Source organism: Malurus melanocephalus, unplaced genomic scaffold (assembly GCF_030028575.1).
Source record: "Malurus melanocephalus ecotype Western Australia unplaced genomic scaffold, MMel_1.1 scaffold_9, whole genome shotgun sequence".
Lineage (NCBI taxonomy): Eukaryota > Metazoa > Chordata > Aves > Passeriformes > Maluridae > Malurus > Malurus melanocephalus.
This window is the reverse complement of record NW_026623241.1, coordinates 1,436,396-1,451,027: the sequence shown is the minus strand read 5'-3', so window position 1 is coordinate 1,451,027 and position 14,632 is coordinate 1,436,396. Positions and strand designations below refer to the sequence as shown.

At 34.4% G+C, this 14,632-nt stretch overlaps 1 protein-coding gene across 2 annotated transcripts in view; it reads right to left on the bottom strand.

Moving 5' to 3' along the window:
- FSTL5 (follistatin like 5) overlaps nucleotides 1–14,632 on the bottom strand; it is a 266,833-nt gene that overhangs the window by 71,351 nt on the left and 180,850 nt on the right. For both annotated transcript variants that reach the window (XM_057375528.1, XM_057375537.1), the window contains exon 7: nucleotides 13,338–13,504. In XM_057375528.1, the coding sequence (XP_057231511.1) occupies nucleotides 13,338–13,504 (167 nt within the window). The remainder of the gene's footprint in view (nucleotides 1–13,337; nucleotides 13,505–14,632) is intronic.

Below are 14,632 nucleotides of genomic sequence, written 5' to 3'. Positions count from 1 at the left end.
TAATTTATTTAGACATTCAGAATCTCCAACTGAGTAGATGCGGTGTATTTTAAATGGAAAATTTAGCATGCTCTGATACAGCTGTCTTTTTTATTTCTTATGTTACACAGACATCTTCAGAATGACTCATATACTATTKAACTTTGACTCCTTTTAAACAAAACGAATTGTTATATAATCAGATTTAATTGGATAAATCTATTTGATGTTAATTTATCATTTACTTTTCAACTTAACCCCATAACCAGTGCGATGAATTTATAACAATTAATCAATTACCACAGTTTATTATAATCCCCCTAATTGTTCTTTTTTATTTTAAATTAGCTTTGACTGTAGATATATTTATTATTACACTCTAAGCGACTCTGAAAAGATTAACTATCTTTGCACTATGCAGTTTTCCTGGCTCCTATTCCAAAGTGTATCTGAGCATTAGGAGGTCCCAAAGAAGCAAAAGTATTGATGTAATTTACCCTTTAAGATKACTTGGTTTAGAGTTATCTCTGTAGAACAAGCTTAGCAAGAGCATCCTTATTTCTACTTTCCTTCTTTAAAGAAATTTTATTTGTAGGAAAAGTGTAAAGAAATCACTGAATGCCTAAATTTTCTGACTCTAAAAATCACACTATATAATTACACTGAGATAACATTTAACCTGTTTTCAAATACTAATTTACAAACACTTTAGTTTTAAATTTACAAAGTTTGTGGGAGTTTTTGGTCTTTCTATTGCATAAAACACTGRATTTCCGTTTTAGTTTTGTGAGTCCAAACCCCTTTTCTTATGTTGACAATAATCATATCTTTGGTTTCTGAACTGCATTAATTTTAAACTAAAATAACTCATTTTATTTCATAGAAACAAATTTCTCCAAACATTTGTTTGAAAACTCAAGAGAATAAAAAAAAAAAAAAAAAAAAAAAACAACCCTTAAATTTTTGTATTACTCAAATTTTCATCCAATTGTTATCTAGTCTATCCCATGTATTTATGAGCTATCCAGGCATGAGACAGACAAGTAGACAGAGTGTCTGCAAGGTTTAYGCAATCTGTGAAAGCCCCGTAGGATAAATTTTGATTTGTCACAAACTCCTTTATGTAGATGTGATAAACCAGTGAACGGACAACACAATACATTTTAAAACAACTTTGAAATAYCTTGCAGACAATACTACCTAAACCAAAAAAGGTACAGATTGGTGGGGAATCTCCTACTATATGGCAGCTGATGAGGASATGTTGGGGGGGAAATAAAAGGAAAAAAGAAATAGACCTAGTATCTTAAAATTATTTAAAAATCAGAATTATTAACTTCAGTTCATTCTTAGCATAYACAGGGGGAAAAAATATTGCAACTCAAACAGTTTTTTTTTAGGTTGATATCTCCCTTTAATGCAGCATTAATGTATGATCTGAAGACAACAGTAGAAAGAAAACAGGGCTAGCCACACATTATTTGGATTATTTACACAGTGCTACTTGTGTTAATTTGTTATCAAATGTGCTATATAAGAAATGGGCACATACATCCTTAGAAAGATTTTGGATGTAATTCCTATACGAGAGGTTTTTTCACCTACACACAGGATTACATACAACAGAGTGAGTAACATCCATTCTTTGCCATCTTTTGCTCTTTTCTTACAAAATCAAAATATTGGCAGTTTGAATGCCAGCACAGCATCTCAAGGGTTTAGTCCAGACTGACACACTCAATACTTCTAAAATATTTTTCTTAGTGCCTTTTAAACAAACAGCAAATCCCAGGCAACTTGCACTAGACATTCAGTGTGAGCTGGAGTATTACAAACACATGCTGAATTGACACTAATAAAATACTGAAAGCTGAGACAATTTCATTTATTACCAATTATAATTACCTAAGCATCACACACACACYGCCTTTGCTCACAACACTAATACAACAATCCATGTCCATCAGTCTAATTCTTTATCACAAKAAATCTTTACCAGCCAAGATAGATTCCTTGATATCAATGAAAGAAAAGACACTTCRGGGTCATTGGCAGCCACCTTTTACTGTAACCACAGAAATAAGTTATGCAGGAAAAATTCTTTGGGTTTTGTTTTAGAGTTGGGTTTCTTGTTTGCTTTGCTTTCCCTCTCTGCAGAAATGAATTGTGATGCTTTATAGTATTGCCTTTGTATTGTGTGGTTATGGTTTCTGGTCAGGTAAACCGTAAACCACTGGAAGAACACCCTGGTATAAACCAAGAAAAATTACAGTGTTCAAAGAATTGTCAGCAAAAAAAAGAAAAATTTTCAGCTTATGGTGGCACTGACAAACGTAWTTTCTAAAACTGTACCAAGTATGACTTCTGTTATTTGCTGATATGAAGCCAAGATGTTATGAAAAGCCTACAGGTATCACGTATTTTGATGGTTGTTCATACACAAAGAGAAGRGCATAATGCTGATCTAACAAAGTCTCATTATTTTCAACACATTATTACCAATACACTATTTCTGTTTCTTCTTTCTGTTACATATTTTTTTTGTTACATCTAGTCTGTGTTCAAGTCAAAGAAATGAAGCTCGAAATTCCCCATTTCCAAAGGGTTTGTCAGTAATCATAAATATTTTCTGGCTATTCTTAACAAATAAATCTTGCTGATATTTAGACACTTTGTTCTTATTAAATGCTCATACTTATTATACATAAAAAGTTTACTATATCCTGCTAACTGCAAGTAAATTGTGTGTTACTTAAAAGCAAAGTGTTTCCTGTGCATTAGAATAATTAAAAAAAAAAAAAAAATAAGACAAGTACTTTCAATTGCACAATTAAAAGTAAGACCATCAACTCCTTTGAAATGAAATGCTGATATAAAAAATTATATGCTAATAAGAGTATCACACTGAGTCATGAYCTGTACTCTCTTTAAATTGAGTAACAGGTTCTCTCTTCTGTGAGACATCCATTACTTCAATTTTACTACTGCTCTGTCAATCACAATAAGAAGTTCTGTTGCAACAACACCTAATTCTTTGTTAACACATTTCAAGTTACTACAAGATATCCTGAAATAATTTTACTTCTTTGTACACCATTAYTGTTAATATTGTCTCCTGTAAATATTTTTTTTTGCTTTTCTATATACAGCTTTTCGTAAGGGGTTCAAWTTTTTTTAGAAGTGTAAGTCCTTTACAAAACATGAATCCATATATACTGTATTTTCTTTTCAACCTTTTGTTCTATGTTTGTATTTTAAACAATGGGACAGCACTGTTTCATTGGGAAGCTTCTATGCTACTGTCACCATCTAGAACTGTCTTACTGCAATATAATAATATAATCTTTTTCTCATATACACTACAGTCTCACTTTGGAAGACTGAAATATACATAAGTTCTTTTTCTATTGCTGATCCCTCTAGCTAATCCTTGGTTTCAGCTCTATTTTATTCCAATTATAACTCTTTCATTAGCTGTTGCCAACTGATCATAGAATACATGTCAGAAATAAGGTCTCTATTAATAAGGGGGTGGGAGAAAAGGCAGCTCCTTCTTCCCTGCCTTCCTTTTACTATAATTTAAAATGTTAATTGTTCAATAATCACAGGTTAAACTTCAAAGTCTTTTCCATGAATGAATTTCTTGTCTAATGTTAAAACTAATGTATATCATGTTAAAAACATGAAGGTAAAACAGGATTACTGTCATCTTTTATTAACTGTAAGTACAATTGTAGGAACTTCACAGAATTCATAACACTTACCAAATTGCTTCACAAAATTTTAAATATCTAGTAGACAAAAGTCATATGGCATTGATATTTTACTGCGCCACAGCATGGCAATTCCATTTTATTTCTCATTAACCCAAACAGGTCTCTAAAGACAGACTTCGGCCTGGAAGACGCACAAACTCTACAAAGGAAGACACAGCCTCCTTCCAATTAAGTAACAGGATGATATGAAAGAAAATATTAAAAAATTGTTGCTATAAAAATTCTTAAGAGTAAATGGACATACAAATATGCTTTTAAAACAGATGAGATAACATACTTCAGATGAAAGTGATAAGAATTTTTTCTGTTATTAAGATACTCTGCAATTTATTTTGTATGTAAATAGAAAAAAAATTATTTTTCCTCAAGACTTCAATCAGTATCTATACTTCCATTAAGTGTCTATATGCAAATGCTTATCATTTAAAAACATTAATATATTTCCCCTAGAAGGTTCTAGAAGAAACATGTTCATCATCAAAACCAAAACATATTTAGTAGGTACTTTTGTAACTGTCAAAAAATCCAGTCACTCACTTTACCCATAAAAGTATAATAAAGAATGCCATTCAGTGATCCTCTGTAAATTCACCTGAACCTTACTGAAGGAGAATTTTTTATTCCAATMCATATTAGCTATTATTTGGCACCACTGTTTCAACTTCATTGCTTCTGGTTGTAGTTTTAAGCCAGGCATACATGAAAGGAGAATCAGATGGAGATCACTGATGGATCTTTTTCCCAAACCATACTAAATTAGTAAACCCTTTAGTTTAAATTATCTCTCCTTTTCACCAGATCAATTAAAACACTCTGCCATGGATACAAAGGCTTTTTATACCCAAACAGAAAAAGTTCTGAATGGAAACTGTTGAGAAGGAAGTATACACATGGTGATAAAATTAATGGATGAAAGAGAAATCAGTCTGAGCTAAAGTAGGTATTATTAAATTTAAATATGAATGGATACATGGTGTCAGGTGTAAGGGTGATCACTGACCAGTTTGATTCAGATAAATCTTAAATATCATTTGAAAATCATGGCAGACTTATCCTTGTCTGCTGTTATCCAGACAGAGCTCATAAACTGATCAGACTTGGTAAACAATTTGCTTCATATTTTGCCAGCAGCGGTACCAATTATTTTTCAGGTGGGTAGCAATTTTCTGTGTCATACTGAGTCAACACTTTTGCACACTTCTTCAGCATTTTCCTATAATTATTACCATTATTTTTGAAAATATATAAATGACAGTTGAGTCAAGTTCCCAATAGGCAATTATGTCCTACCTATCCTAACTTTTACTCCTGGGCTGCTTGTGATGGTGGAGCAGAAAGGGTTYCTTTTTTTTTATTTAAGCAATTGTGCCTCTCTGTTCAATGAAACAGACTCCTGGATATCAAAGYACTTTTATTACTGGTGATATGGCCCTCCTATTTAATGTACTATAGCAAAGATTGGAAAGTCAGGGCTGTGAGCCACAGGAGGCCATTATTAACAAAGCGTCTTTCTCATGCTCTTAAGAAGGAGTGACCTTTTCTGCTAGCTGTAGCATAGTCTGGGTTTTCTTTCAAGATTTCTTTTCTAAAATAATAACCTGAAAACTTAGTATTCTTTTTGTGTACTATAAAACCCTTTCACATAATTCTTCTGAAAGCTGTGAAAAGCATTAAGTCTAGTAGGATAATAAAAGTACTGCAAAATGACCTGGACAAGTTGGAGAAATATACATGTAAGTAGTAATAAAATTATTCACAAATGATGCTGCTTTTCACTCAGCACTCAGTAGAATGTTTACAGCAGAAGAAGTGATAGGAGTAAGGAGTAAGTCTATAACTTTACAGAAAAATCTAACTGCATTTTTTTCATGATTTAATCAGAAATTAATAACACAAACTGAATTTGCAATATTGCAACAGCAATACTGAACCCAGACATAATACTGAATCCATCTCTATATACATATACAGAAAAGAACAGACAAAAACAGTGAATTTGAATTGAAAAGGTTGAGAAAAAAGGGTATTATGGAAGAAATAAAAGATGCTTTAAAAGTTTTAGAAGTCATCTCATAATACAAAATATTAAACAGCTTTCCAGTCATTTTAAAATGCAGGGAAGATGGGAAAGAATGAAAAAAAAGAAAAAGAAAAAAGTGTGATGAACGTTTCAGTGCCTCAAAAAAAGGAGTAGGAGTTAGTCTGAAAMTCAAGCCCCAAATGTACTTTATCAATAGACTCCTGATGTGCAGCTATCTTGCACCATCTGGATTAGCTTGGAGATGTTCCTAACTGGATTCCACCTAGCACACTGGTCTAAGGTGCAGGATAGTACTCCCATCCATCTGCCCAAATTACACTTTCATTGGTCATTATTGGGAAACAAAATTCTGCTGAATAAAAGATGAGAATTTATCTTTAATTTATACAATGGGGGAAAATACAGATTTGGGGGTTAAAATATTTTKTTGCACTTTCTATAGTTATCACACAACACCAGTGGGCCTTGGAAACTTCCATGGCAGGTACATGCCCTCAGGTAATTGAGTCAGGTGTCCATTCAGAAAGCTTAACTTATAAGACAGTCAAGTATCAAAAATGGCTTTACAGAATAAGTTGGCATTGGATTTTTATTAAAGGAACAAGGTATGTGCTAAATATTACTGAAACCGAATGCTGTATTACCATTTACAAGGTAACATCATCAACTGAAGAAGCCCGAGCCAAAAATAAAGAAATCACTGATCAAATATCAGAACTGTTCCAATCATTTTGAACACATCGATTGGCTTTAATGAATTAGCCCCAATACCYTGCTGATGTCCATATTCTAATCCTTATGACTCATGGGGTGCAGGTGAATAGTTATAATGAGGAATGGGTTGATGATTGCAATTGGAGTTACATCTGTAATAATTGGGATAGCTATTACACACTGTATAATTGCTTGTGCCATTTCTTCYGCTGCTTCTGGAAAAAGGTGCCTGGAAGAGAGTGTTTGAGCCACAGAGCRATGTCAGAGCCACAGTTGCCTCAAACATTGTCAAGGCCACAGAAGTGACTTGCCCTAAGTCAAGCCATCACAGTGTGAACTTGAGAGAAGCACAGAAGACAGGGATTTGCAACCAGAAGATGCTAATTCCAGGCCTAGAGGAACTGAAGTTTGGTTAACACATGTGGTTAATGCATCCAGACAACTATTCCCAATGTGGCAAACTGTGGGAAAGRAAACAACTTCTTGTGCCACCCCAAGTTATGGGAACATTTGTGGCCACACGTGGATACCCAAATTTAGGCTATAAAAGTGGTACCTGCAGAAGAATGACTCCAGAGAAGAGTCTTCTCCACTACTGAGAAGACCAGGGTGAAGAAGGACCAATGGGACACCTCTAGATCCACAGCATGATGATTATTTTCTGCTTGATCTCTCTCTCCTTCTCTCTCCCCTTTCTCCTTCCTATTTCTTTCCAGCTCTGTGCCTCACATTTACTGTTAAAATCTGTAATACTGACTTCGACATATGGTCTTATTTGCACCTTAATTCAGGCAGAGGCGTCTCTCAACAATTGGATTATAACAAGTGGAGCAGAAAAAAAACAAACCAAAAATGGTATTCAACCCATGAAATAAAAAAGAAAAGGTAATAATACATCCTACCGAAAAGAAAAGCTGTGTAACACATAAAGGGAAATTCAATATAGACAAAAATAGAAACATGCTGACTTTCATGAGTCACTGTTAATCAGCTCACTAGAAAAATCAGTAGAAAATATCTGAAAAAGAAGTAACAGATATGTTTAACATGTGTCATAATATACAACTAGGCTTTTAAAGTGAAGTTACAACACATAACTCCATATATATATCTCCTGGTTGTAACACACAGAATACCACACTGAAACCGCTGCACTGCAATTTATTAATGCAAGCTCAAAATGAACTGACCAGGGTCCAGATTTTGTACAGAACAAGTCTGCAAGCTTTCTGACTATGGTACAATAATTAAACAGTTTTATTTATTCATTGTTGGACTRTGAGTTCCTGACTTCCAAAAAGGGAGAGCTTAGGAGCATCACCTCTGAATGGAAGTAAGTTCTGGTGCTGTCTTCATGTCATAGGAYTCCTAAACTTTCCCTCACACAAGCGATAAGATGGCCCATGGCAAAACCTCAGGGAGGAGGAAAACCTCCTCAGGAATGAAACAAGAGCATGTAGAGCTTGCTGCAGCAAATCAGAAGGGCAGTACATTGACTGTAGGGAAGCATTCCCTCTTTCCAGGCACTTGAGAATAAACAAATCAGTTTACATGAATTTTGAATTTTGAATATCTTTAATTTACATGAATTTTGAATATCTTTTTGTCATGGTTTCAGAATGGTATTCCCCAGTACTACTGAAACATGCCAAACCATATAGCGTGCGATTACACTCCTTCCCCCTGCAGCAGGCTGGAGAGAATTTGAGGCACGAAAGTTAAAGATAAGAACAATTGAGGTTGAGGTAAGAACMATTTACTGCAAATAGCAATAAAATAAGACAAAAAACAGTGACAGCAACAATACTAATGAATACTAATGACAGATTATACAAGAGAAAATAAGTGAATGATTCATATGTGATTGCTCACCCACACCCACAGGAGCCCCCCAAAACTGTTCCCTTTGCCACGCTAACTATTGAAGAAMGGACACCTTCTCCCATTTCCAAAAAATGACATGAGGTGGTATAGAATACCTTATGGGTCCTACACATGTGCCCTCCTGGCTACTGTAGGAGTATCGATTTCAATTAATATTGACTATCAATTTTCACTTGCCTTACATTTAAGTTCTCTAGTTTATATACTAATATATATATATATATATATATATATATAAATCTATTTTACTTTTAAGAGTTGTTTTATTTTGTTTGGGGAGCATATAAAAATGATTGAAGAAAATTTCCCTGACATTTATGGTTCACCTGGGATTCTCTCAGAAATACTGACGCACACGCACACACACAAATTCTTCATAGACAGGGCATCTGTATTTATAATGAATGTATTAAAATCATAATTGTGTTGTATTAAGAACAATTCAACAGTGTGTAAAGAGAAGCTTGTATGTAGGTCCATACTATCCCATGGGAGAAAACAATGTGGAAAAGAATTATTCATAAAGTTCTCCTGAGCTTTTTCTTAAGAATAACAACAGGGGGRAAAAGGATGAGAAGCTGGAAGAAAAAGAAGTCAGATGTCTGGAGTTCTTTCTAGGAAGAGTGCTTAGTCCTTCGGACAATCTGGAAACCTTTCTGTCATCATTTGCTGATCAGAACTCTACAGAATGGAAGCTCTTTATAGAATGTTAGTTTTTAGTGTCATTCTCCATTGCAATGTTTTGGGTTGTGTTTTTTTCTTGGTGGGTGAAGGGCAACTATATCACAAAGAAAATACCAACTGTCACTGAAAAAGTGACAATTGTAATGTGAAGATTAATTTTAGCAAGATAAACAAATAAGAAGTTCTGAGGAAGCGACAACCTACACATAACTTCAAAAACCTCAAAATGGAAATATTGCATGCTTTTCATGAATGCAGCCTAAAGAAAGAATTTATGAGCTTTTACCAAAACTAAAAAGTTGAACTACATTATTTTGAAAAGTTAGTATTAAACTTTGCCTGTGGACAAATCATCTTAGTAGCTCTTCAATAATTGTAAGAAAAAGGGTCAAGATCTCGTAAGAAAAGTGTGATTGYTCATATGTATAGGAAAGAACCTGAAGGCAAAGCTGGAATAAAATATCAGAAAAACAATAAAGTAAAATAAGTTATGAAGACTTCAAAAAGTTAATAAATTAACATTAAAAAGTAATGTGCATTGCATTTGGGAAATACATCTGCTATTTTTCATATATGGGAATTATTTTCTCTAATGAATAGTAGGTTAGATAAAAACAAGAGGAAAGTGGAAAGGCAAATATTAAATTTAAGATGCAAGATAACAGCAAGGAAAAAAAAGCCTTTCTATATGTGTACTGAAATATCAGCAAAATGCCCTGTGATATCAGTTCTGCAGTGAGTCACAGCACAATTATATTACAATTTAAGTAAAATTTGCAGAGGCATATAATTTTTCATAATTTTACTCAGATGGATGTTAATTATCCCTGCCTCCCATCAGTTTCAGTAAGAGAAGGATTAGTAGCAAGATGCAGTACTTCCATAAATAGCAGTTATAAGTACCATAAGAAGAGTTGAGGAGTACTAAGGACCTTTAAAACTATCAACTGGATATTAYCAGTAATGTCATTAACACACACTTCATAGAACATTTTTAAATGCACTGCTTAAATACAAATTTCTATTATCATCCTCTGAAAGTCAAACAGCATTTCTTAATATGTCATTAAAATGTCTTACGAGTATACAAGACATTAGTCATTATCAAAACTCTTTTTAGCCACTCCACAGTTGACAGCTTTAGAGATTTATCTTGTATACTTTGAGTAGAGTAGTAGAATATACTTCAAAAATAGCAATTGAACTATCAATTTCAGTTTTGACATGGATTACTTTCCCTCTGGTTGCATTTTTCCATTTGGCTAATCACTAGGATATTATATTGTTCTGAGTTTGTCCCTCCTCAAAGCAAATAGCTTAATTCATATTGAGAACTGCATAGAGCAAAAGCTTAATTGCTACGTATGAGCACTTGCTGTGATTTACAAAACCACATTGTCACTACTGCTTAGTCTGACTGGTTTCCTGGATATTTGCTGACTTCCAGGTACGTTGATCTTTGGTGCATTTCACTGAGAAAACCCCAAAACTCTATCTCTCTTCCCAGTCCATGTTTGCCTTGTAATTTTCAGGAAAGTTACTATTCTTTACACAACATTATTAGTCTTGAGATGCACAGATGTGGCTCTTGTATAACTGAATAAATTTAGAATTCCCAGAGTTAAGCAAACATCATGCTAGTTTATAATATAGCCATGGTAAAACCTAGAGTACAGTCTCTGGAGACATTTTAAATTATACAAGGAGTATAGAATAGAGAAATAAATACAGAGAGATCAAATCTGTGAAAACARGGAAATAAAATAAATTTTGAAGAAAAGAAGGTCTGGGGACCAATCTAACTCAACGTCTTTTTGTCAACTTGTTTCTTTTTTTAATCCAGACTCCATTAATTCTCTCTTCCTCCCTATTTTACTTTATCTGCAAAGACAGATTAATATCCCCCATATATATATTTGAGCTCCATTAATTTTAGTGCCTCACTCTGTGGATATTGAGCCTGACCTTTTTCTGTATTTGAATCATAACTACACTGTTAAGGAACTTAAGTATAACGTAMGTTTTGCTTATGAACAATGAGGTTCCTGTGGATGCACTTCTCAGATTTGTTCAGGTTTTCCTGGATGGCATCCCACCTTTCAGATGTTTCAAATGCATCACTCAGCTTCACGACACCTGCAAACTTGCTGAAAGTGCACAAGATCCCACTGCCTGTCATCGACAGAGAGCACCATTCCTAAGACACATCCCTGAGGGACATCTCTTGTCACTGGCCTCCCCTTAGACACAATGACACAGACCTGTTGACCATCCATCCATCCATCCATCCATCCATCCATCCATCCATCCATCCATCCATCCATCCATCCATCCATCCATCCATCCACCCACCCACCCATCCACCCATCTCTTTCCAATTTGAAGATAAAGATGTTTCATGGTACCATACTGTAGGCCTTGCAGAAGTCTAGATAGGTGATGTCTGTTTATCTTCCCTTGTCAACCATTGTCTTCCCTGAATCATAGGAGTTCATCAGACTGGCCAGGCAATTGGTCAAGTCCTTCAAGATAAACCTGCTCTGGTGTGGATGTTTTGGATAGCTGCCTCACCATGGAGTACCTTCTGCTCCTCCAGCCTTAGACCTACCTCTGCTGTTTCTTGCTCTTTTTTGTTCTCTAATCTCTCTCTTTGGTGTTTTATGCCCTTTCTTGAACGTTCTTTCAGAGGTGCCATAAGTGTGTCTGAGTGGCTGCACTGCTGATGATCCATTGGGACTGGCTGCATGGGATACCCCTGTCCTTTTCCCTGAGAGATGGCACATGTGGCCCCTGCTGCCAACACCTGGGCACCTGCACTGAGCACAAGAACTTTCTCTGCTTAGTTTTTGTTGTTTTGGTTTTGTCATACTCAGAATACATGTATCTAGCTCCGAAAACACTTGCTCTTTTCATGTCTGCAAAAAAGCCAACTGAACCTTTCAGTCTGAAGATGAGCTGTCAGCTTCATCATTTCCATTCAGCATTTCCCTTTTATTTCTGTGCGTGCAGATGCATCTTCCTGTTTCTATCTACAGCTCATGCCAGATATTGCACTTAGAACTGATTAGTAARAACTCCAAATAAATGTTCTGAACATCATGAATATTTACAGTAAGTAACAAATATTGCAGAAATTATCTTGTGAACATGGGTAAGACACTTTTCGATGTCAGTCATATGATTAATATCAAACTAACAAAAGCAATTACTATTTAAAGGAGAACTTCTCAGATGATGTTGTGTTTACCCTAAGCCTCTCAAGTGACTTAAAGCCATCACTCAAGCAAYATGAGCATTTGAGCTTTGAAATTATCCCTTATTTTACAAATAACCACTGTGAGGATGCTAAGTTTACTAACTGAGCTCTCAAAAACAGAAACAAAACAGAGATGATGTGTGGCAATAGTTGCCATATTAAAATATTCATTAAAAAAAGAAATAAAAATAGACAAACTGTATATTTGATTGTGGCAATATTGCATACACATAATGGTTCAGGTGATTTCAGACTCACTTGGGCTAGAGATACAGCAAAACTCCCAATGTAACAATTTGTCCACATTTAGGACTTTGCTAATACAAAATGGCCAAAGCAAAGAAATCATACCCAGAAGTGTACAAACTACAGCTGAAAATGTATTTTTAGTTTTGCCAAAAGATTTTTATTTTCCACTGGGTTTTTTTAGGTCATGGCAAAGTTGGGTGGCAAACACTTGCCTTCTGAAAAAAAAGATTTATAAATTATACTAATATATTCTTTTGCATTCTTTAAGATGTACCATATACACTGCTGAATATTTGCAGAATGGGCAAAATAACCAATTTTATTATGAAGTATTTATTTTGGAAAAAATATATTTCTATTGAACTATATAASAGCAGTTTGTTATTATGGTCTGTTTGTACCAAGTCAGTATGCATTTCTTAAAATGTTTGTGTCACAGATTTCTATTTTCTTTTAARTATTTGAAGACTGTACAATCCTGAATGTATAATGCTGACTGTAGTTTGGGCTGAAATTTAGTCTTCATGTGCTTTTATTCCTATATCTATTTTTTAAATTATTGGTCTGTGAAACATATTTTTCTCTACATTTAACAGGGATTGACATACACAGCAAAAGAAAAACAGAGTTTGTCACAAACTTCCATTTCTTTCCTTTGAAACTTCAGGAGTACATAACTCGTTATATACCACTTTTCTATTATTTATGGGAGATTTTTATAAAAAGCTGTTAAATGGAACTTTCTGTTACTTACACTGATATCTTCCAAATCCAAACTGTTCAGAATGACATTGTTCCTCTTCCAGATGATGGGAGGTCTCAGGGTTCCCTGGATGGCACAACTTAAGACAGCGCTCTGTCCCACAGTTGCTGCAGTGGTGCTTATTTTTTGATCTTCAGGCAGACTCAGCTGAACTACATCTGCAAAAAACATATTGTTTGTAAGATCAATTAACAGGCAGTTTCATGAGCTTAATTAACATGAACTTTATGTATACTGGTAATTTWAAAATTTTAAATGGAATGAAAGTAAAAAGAACTTCGAAAAGCCCCATTAAGTTCAGAGTATTTCATATAAAGGTCAGCATGACATTTCAATTAAATTGACTGACAAGTATCACCCTGTAAGAAGCAGCATTTGACATGAAAGTGAATTCAGAGGTAAGACTGTAATACACATGACTGTGCATCCAAAGTCAGACACTGGAAGTTATCTGACAATTAAGGCAGTGGATTAGTCAGAACCTCTATTCTACTTTCTTCAGGCTAAGCAACTGCTCATCATTAGTCGATGATAAAAAATATCATTGACTAAAAAAAAATTGATTATTTATATTGATTAAAAAAATTACACGAGATAGGAGTCAAGATCTTGAATCTTTCTCCTTCCATTTATTTACTAAATTGCTCCAACATTAACAGAAGGCCAATTCACTTCTATATCTCATTTGGATATTTGCAAAAAAAAGGATACACAGCAAACTGATGACATTGCACACTCTTCCCTCTCGAGTACTTGCCTTAAGATACAGGCTGATCAGCTGAGAGTTAGCTTTCCACTTGTGATGGGCCKGACTAAACATAATCTATTAAAATTCTATATCCATACCGATTTTGTCATATTAGACAACAGAACTAAATAGGAATTGAAGACCATCCAAGTAGCAATTTTTCCACTAAGCTGCCAAAGCCTGAAAAATTTCTGGGTTTTATCTTTCATTCTTCAATTAAACTGCAAAAGGCATCATGTGTCTGTTTTGAATATGAAGATACTTTCATATAAGAGATAAATTAACTCCTTCATTATAGGAAAGAAGGAATCTGCAAGGAAGCTAAGGTAATCTTTAGATTCTATTTAGTCTCATAAAAGCAATATTTTGTAATTAACACTTTTCCCTCTGCCCTCCTTCCACCCTCCACACAAGGTACAAGCATTAGAAAAGCACATTAGTATCCTCAGGAAAGTAAGTTTAGCTGTTCAATAATTAAAATAAATTCATAAAACAATGTGATTAAAAATAAAAATTTTGTACTTAGTTCCAAAGAGAG